Source organism: Leptonychotes weddellii, chromosome 14 (assembly GCF_054177405.1).
Source record: "Leptonychotes weddellii isolate Sample4059 chromosome 14, ASM5417740v2, whole genome shotgun sequence".
NCBI lineage: Eukaryota > Metazoa > Chordata > Mammalia > Carnivora > Phocidae > Leptonychotes > Leptonychotes weddellii.
Genome location: NC_138382.1, coordinates 1581487 through 1588216, shown reverse-complemented (window position 1 = coordinate 1588216; position 6730 = coordinate 1581487). Strand labels below are relative to the sequence as shown.

The window sequence follows — 6730 nt, the reverse complement described above, 5'->3', positions numbered from 1 at the left end:
CTGTGCTCCTCCCCCCACCGTCAGCCAGTGTAGATGGAATCCACTTCACGGTGCTCCTCCCCCCACCGTCAGCCAGTGTAGATGGGATCCACTTCACGGTGCTCCTCCCCCCACCGTCAGCCAGTGTAGATGGGATCCACTTCACGGTGCTCCTCCCCCCACCGTCAGCCAGTGTAGATGGGATCCACTTCACGGTGCTCCTCCCCCCACCGTCAGCCAGTGTAGATGGAATCCACTTCCCTGCTTGAAAAGCCCACTGGTTTTTCTTCATGCAGAGAACTCCAGCTCCTCTCTTCATTCATTTCACACACCTTCTGAAGTGTCTCCTGTGACACCGTCCAGGTCACAGCACAGAACCGAGCAAAGGTCCCTTCCCTAGAGGATCCTACATGCCGGTGACCAGCCTTCTTCCTGTTCCCACCGCAGGCCTTTGTGCTTGTTGTCCCTCTGCGCTCTGCCCTCAGCTCCTTCCCACATCCCTGCGTTACTGACCCCACCTGTTTTATTCTCTCCGTCCTCCTCAGAACCTGGACACAGCCGGGGGGCTTACTTGCTCATGTGTCAGGTGTGTGTGTTCCTGTCCTGTGAGCTCCTTAAGGTCATCAGGACCTGCCAGGCCTTGCTCCTGCTCACTGCTGTGCCGCCCAGTCCCTGTGACCCGTGGGCCCTCAGGAAGCATATGTGACGTGTCTCCTGATACTGGGATTTCATGGCCCCAGAGGAGACCTGTGCCCTGTGTGTGTGTGTGTGTGTCTGTGTGTGTATGAGAGTGAGAGAGAGACCCCTCCCAGGTGATTTTCCAGTTCCTGGGCTGGGTGGATGGCCAGACATTGCCCTAGGTGACCTTCCTTAGACCTCCTTTTCCCTGAGTGTGAAGGCAGTGTTAGATGGGGACCTGCACGTAGGGAACTCAACTCCCTTCCTGCCTCGTCCTCTGTCAGGGCAAGGGTTGGGGGTCCCAGAGAGGCTCTGAGCACTGTGGGTCCAGGGCTGACAGGAGGCCTGCCCTGCAGGTGGTGCAGCTGAAGGCTGTGTTCCCGCACGGTGCAGGCTTTGTGCTGGCCTTCGAGTTCATGCTGTCAGATCTGGCCGAGGTGGTGCGCCACGCCCAGAGGCCGCTGGTCCAGGCACAGGTCAAGAGCTACCTGCAGATGCTGCTCAAGGGTGTCGCATTCTGCCACGCCAACAACATCGTGCATCGGGTCAGTCTCGGCATGGGCTGCGGCGGGACCTGTGGGGCCGGCCCTTGAAGAAGGTGTGGTCAGAGGGGGTCAGAGGGGACAGGACCTACGGTGTGGCCACACCACAGAGTAAGTGGCCCAGAGAGCGTGGGGGCCTGGGCTGACCCATGTACCTAGCCTGCCAAGCTCTCCTGTCCCAAGGTCCTCTGGGGGATCTGGAGGAACTGATGCTTCCTTTGGTGTGCTCAGGACCTGAAACCGGCCAACCTGCTCATCAGTGCCTCAGGCCAGCTCAAGATAGCGGACTTTGGCCTGGCCCGGGTCTTTTCCCCAGATGGCAGCCGCCTCTACACACACCAGGTGGCCACCAGGTAGGGAAGGCCAGTTCCCAGGCAGGGCGTGGCAATGGACAGGCCCCAACCTTCTCACTGGGGATGAGATGCTTCTGGACCTTCAGTTCAGACATAGCTTGTGGGGCTGGGGTGACCTATCCGGGCAGCCTTCTGGCAGACCGGCGACCTGGTTGTGACTGCCCGCCCTCCTCCTCACAGGTGGTACCGAGCTCCTGAGCTCCTGTACGGTGCCCGCCAATATGACCAGGGCGTTGACCTGTGGTGAGGCCCCTGTGGGCTGGGCGTGGGGGAATGTGGGTTATGGAGTCACCTTTTTCTCCTGGGCTTTGGGGTTGCTCAGCCATTTGGGGGGGTGTCTTCCTGCTGTGAACTATAGGTTGCCTTGGGGGTGTCTTCCCTGGTTGGGGTATCTCTGAGGAGTTTGGGGTCAGTTTTCCTCTCTATGACATTTTTGAGCTGGGTGGGGATTAGGTAATCAGAGTGGGAAGCTTCTGGGCTGGATGGAGTGGGGGAGGTGGTCTGAGGCTCAAGGCGTATGGGTCATCTACATTAGTGGACAGGGGGTTGCGTATATCCCAGGAGGTGAGCTATCTAGAGGCCTGGATCCCTGAGTGTGAAGGCTCTGAGCCTTTATTTGGGGTAGGATGGTTTGTTTGTACATGCCTAAGAGCTTGAGATGTAGGGGCTGTTTTGGAAGTCTGCCCCAGAAGGTGAGGAGTGTGAGGTGGTGGTTGTGTGTCCCAGAAATTGAGGCTCTGAAAAGTCTCAGAACTATTGAGGATGTTGCTTTGTTTTCTAGGGTTGAGGCCAGTGAGCTCTTTGGTAGGGGAATATGTTCTATGTTCTAGGCTTGTGGTCTTTATTTACAAATCTGTATTCCTAGATATGAAGCATCTGTGCTCTTTTGTGGTTCCTTGGCCCCAGTATGGGGTGTGGGTCTATGTGGGAAGATCTGTGTCCTTAGTGTGAGGTGATGGAGCTGGTGTGGGCAGATCTGTGTCCTGTGTGAGGTGACGGAGCTGGCGGGCGGAGATCTGTGTCCTGGTGTGAAGTGACAGAGCTGGCGGGCGGAGATCTGTGTCCTGGTGTGAGATCTCTGAATTCTTTGCGTCTGTATCCACAGGGCTGTGGGCTGCATCCTGGGGGAATTGCTGAACGGATCCCCTCTCTTTCCTGGGGAGAACGATATTGAACAGCTTTGCTGTGTGCTTCGAGTCTTGGGCACCCCCAGTCCTCAAGTCTGGCCGGTTTGCAGGGCTTCCCATTGGGGGGGTGGGAGCAGGTATCCTCCCTCCCCCCCGTAGCCAGGACTGCCCTTTCCTGCACCTCTTCCCTGTGGCCCCACACCTGCTTGCCCTCCGGCCACTGTCCTGGCCTCCCTCGGGGGCTTCTCCCTTTCTACCCTGCTGGGTGCCCGAGGCCAGGTCCTGTCCCTTCCCTCCCAGCACACTTGCACTTGTCACCAAGCTGGGTGTGGCGCAGGCGCCCGAGTCGGCGAGGGGCTGTGGGATTTCAGGAGTGACGGCGGGAGCCGTGGATGAGAGTGAGCGGGTGGGTCGTAGCGAGCAAGGACTGATGACAGTGGTTCTAGGAGGTCACGGAGCTGCCCGACTACAGCAAGATTTCCTTCACGGAGCAGGCGCCCGTGCCTCTGGTGGAGGTGCTGCCTGACGCGTCTCCTCAAGCATTGGACCTGCTGGGGCAGTTCCTCCTCTACCCTCCACGCCAGCGCATCTCAGCCTCCCAGGTAGGTACGGCGACCCGCTTTCCCCGGCCCTCCTCGCTTGGGCCCCGCAGTCCCGAGGTTGAGGCCCCTCGGGATCTGCGGGGGGCTGGAACCAGAGCCTGGCGGGTCACGGGAAGGTCAGGCGGCCCACGGCCAGCTTGCAGAAGAGCACATCTGGGTTGTCGGTGACCGGCTCCTCCATCCCTTCAACAGATAGCGACTCTGCGTCGGCACATGCCCAGTATCACCCTGGGCCCTGGGGGTGGGGGGATTGGGACTGACTTTGGGGAAGTGCAGGTTTAAGCACGGGAGAAATGAGGAGCAGAGGTCTGGCATGGGGGACCCGGGAGGGTGGGTTATGTGGCCGGGAAGGAGGGGGAGGACCCTGGGCTGCTGGCCAGTAGTGCCAGGGCCTCTGTCTCGGGTGTACCTGTGTCCCCAGCCTCACGGCCGCTGTCCCCTCCCCACTTTCAGCACTGGCATGCCTCCTGGGGAGTTCTCACATCATCGGCGCCTCTAAAGTGGGCTGAGGTCATCTGACTGCTTCCCGCAGTCTGAGCCCCTGCACACTACCCCCCCCCTCCCCGCACCCCGCCACTGCCTGCTTCTGCCAATTCAGTGTGTCCTCCACCTGGCAGGCTGGCTCATACCCCCCGCAGGGCTCTCCTGTGACCCCCTCTCAGAGCAGAAGCCCAGGTCCTAGGGGCCCACGAATGTCACACAGTTGGGGCCATCACCTCTGGGGCCCTGTCAGCTTCTGCCCCTTTGCTCATTCTCCCCTGGGCTCCAGGTGCACTCTGTCCTTGGGCCTAGCCCCTGCACCTCTCAGCTCTCTGCTCGAGCACCGCTCTGCAGGCCTGCAGTCTCTCCAGCATCCCTCACCCCCTTGTTGTCTCTGCACCCTGTATCTTTATCTTGGGCACCCGCACCCCTGACTCGTGGAAAACTTCATGAGGGCAGGTTCTTTGATCTGCCAGCCTCTGGAACCGTGCTCAGATGGTGAGCACTCAGAGGTGCTGTAGGAGTGAGCCTCAAGAGGGCAGTGTTCAGATCCCCCCTCAGAGGGAAGTGAGCTGAGGTGGGGACTGGGAGGTGACTGATTTCCTTCTGCTGTCCCTTGCTGCCCCCAGGCCCTCCTGCACCAGTACTTCTTCACGGCTCCCCTGCCTGCCCACCCCTCGGAGCTGCCGATTCCCCAGCGCCCAGGGGGACCTGCCCCCAAGGCCCACCCAGGGCCCCCCCACGTCCATGACTTCCATGTGGACCGGCCTCTCGAAGAGTCGCTGTTGAACCCGGAGCTGATTCGGCCCTTCATCCCAGAGGGCTGAGACGCTGGGCTAGCCCTGCTGTCCTGCTCCCCAGAGCCCCCCAGGCTTCTTGTTCTTCTGCTTAGCCTGACTCAACCTCCCATGGCCTCTACCCAGCCATACTTGTCCCCCACTCCATGCCTGGTCCTGCTCCCAGCCAGGTGATGAGGACGTCCAGCTCCAGCAGAGGAGACCTGCAGCTTGCACTGTCGGCTTCCCATCTGTGTGTTGCTGACTTACCCATCAGAGGGAGAGAGTGGGCTCCGGGGTTGTGCCTGCCATGGTCCTGGTTCTCCAGGCCCTGCCTTCCTGGTCAGGGATGGTCCTGGTAGAGCCATCTAGGGGAGTGCAGAGTGTAAGATGTCCTCACATTGAAACACAAGTGGGAGGGCAGGTTTGTTTTGGTTTGGTTTTCAGAGGCATTAAAAGCTAGTACAGTTTCGAGATTTCTATGAAAAGCCCGGGTAGTCCTGCCTGGTGTCTGCCCCTCTTCCATTCCTGTTGAGGGAAGTGGCATTGATTCCTGGCTTCTGCTTCTCTCTGGTCACCAGGGAAGTGGACCCAGGCATGGCTACTCTGGTCCTGGGGGCTTCAGACAGTGAGGTGGCGGAAGTCAAGCCCAGGGCTGGCTCAGGTTGGGGACCTATCAGGTTTAAGTCGGTTTACCAACATCTCAGGATAAGGGTGAGCCAGGACCAGATGTGTCACCTCCTTACTCAGATAAAGAGCAAGTGAGGAGACAGGCATTCCTGGAACTCATGTCTTGATTTAGTAAATCCAAATACAAGCAAAATCAGCCCTTGTTTGTTGTTTAATAAGATTTGATAAGCCGTTTCTACAGTATGTATGGAAATAAAAGGGTTAAGAGAAGGCAGCAGAAGAGAAAAAGGGAAGGACTCACTCTGTTAGACCTAAGACTTACCATAGGGCTCAATAATTGGGACGGTGCAGCCTTGGTTCAGGAAGAATTAAAAACAGAGCAGAGAAACTTAGCAATCTTTTGTTCTTCATGTGGATAAACTTCTGTGAGCACTGAGGACAGGTCATTGCCCTCCAAGCTCCTAGGCCCATGCAAAACAAGGCAGACTCATTTGTTGCTTTCAGGGAGAGGTCTGATGCTTGAGGGATGTGTGCCTGTCTCCAGCTACATCTTCTGTCAACTCTAAGCTGCAGTCTGGCTACCTTCTGGGAGCTCTGAGCTCCTATTCGAGCTTGTACCCACAGTTCTACTATTGACCTTGAATGTCAAGGTCAGAGTGAGGCTGCGTGTCACGGCCAGGGTGAAGTTCACGGTGAGGGTTACGGTGCCAGGGTCCGGTGAAGGTAGGGGTTTCGGGTAGGGCAGATGGCAGATGACAGCCGGGTTGAGGGTTAGAAGCAGGGCGAGGTTGGAGGGGAGGGGTCAGGGGCAAGGTAAGGGTGAGTGTACGGACTAGGGGCGGCCCGACCCCAGTAAAGGAGAGGACCTTGTCAAAGGCCAGGTTGAGAGCGGGTAAGGGGTGGGGCTGGAATGCAAGACAGGGCACGTTTACCGGCAAGAGGGAGGGCAACGGCCAGGGCTGGGGAGGTGCCCGCCTCAAGGTCCCTGTCGTGAGGGTCAGGGCGAGGGCCCAGGGGGCGGTCAGGGGCAAGTGGAAGGTTGGGGAGAAGCGGGGCGGACTGGCTACTGCATAAGGCGGAGAGGGGGCTGAACAGGATTGACTGAGAACGGCACGAGCCTTCCGGGCTGGGCGTAGTCTGCGGGGCGGAAGCGCGGGAGGGAAGCGCCGTGAGATGGGCGGGGCTTGGTTGAGTGGAGCGGAAGTGCGGCGGGGCGGGCGGGGCTTGGCCTGCGGGCTGAAGAGCCTTGAGACGGGAGGGGTTCGGCCTACGGGGCGGAAGTGAGGTAGGCTGGGCAGGGTTTGGTTGAGTGGAGCGGAAGCGCGGCAGGGTGGGCGGGGCTCGGCTTGCGGGGCGGAAGCGCTGTGGGACGGGCGGGATTTGTCTTTCGGGGCGGAAGCGTGGCGGAGTGGGTGGGGTTTAGCTGAGGAACGGAAGCGCGGTGGGGTAGGCAGGGTTTGGCCTGCGGGGCGGAAGCGCGGTGGGATGGGCGGGGTTTGGCCTGCGGGGCGGAAGCGCGGTGGGATGGGCGGGGTTTGGCCGAGAGGCGCGGAAGCGCGGTGA

The 6730-nt window shown here is 59.6% G+C and overlaps 1 protein-coding gene across 4 annotated transcripts in view; it reads left to right on the top strand.

The window, feature by feature from the left end:
* CDK20 (cyclin dependent kinase 20) overlaps positions 1-5363 on the top strand; it is a 7524-nt gene extending 2161 nt beyond the window's left edge. The window contains exons 3-8 of one of the 4 annotated variants that reach the window (XM_031028261.2): positions 1014-1202; positions 1431-1552; positions 1733-1795; positions 2658-2781; positions 3174-3281; positions 4391-5363. In XM_031028261.2, coding sequence (XP_030884121.1) covers positions 1014-1202; positions 1431-1552; positions 1733-1795; positions 2658-2781; positions 3174-3281; positions 4391-4588 — 804 coding nt within the window. In that variant the 3' untranslated portion in view covers positions 4589-5363. Of the gene's footprint in view, positions 1-1013; positions 1203-1430; positions 1553-1732; positions 1796-2657; positions 2782-3125; positions 3282-4390 lie in introns of all 4 variants that reach the window. The other 3 variants (XM_006733410.3, XM_006733411.3, XM_081802725.1) reach the window with 3 other exon arrangements.
* Positions 5364-6730: the final 1367 nt, after the last annotated feature.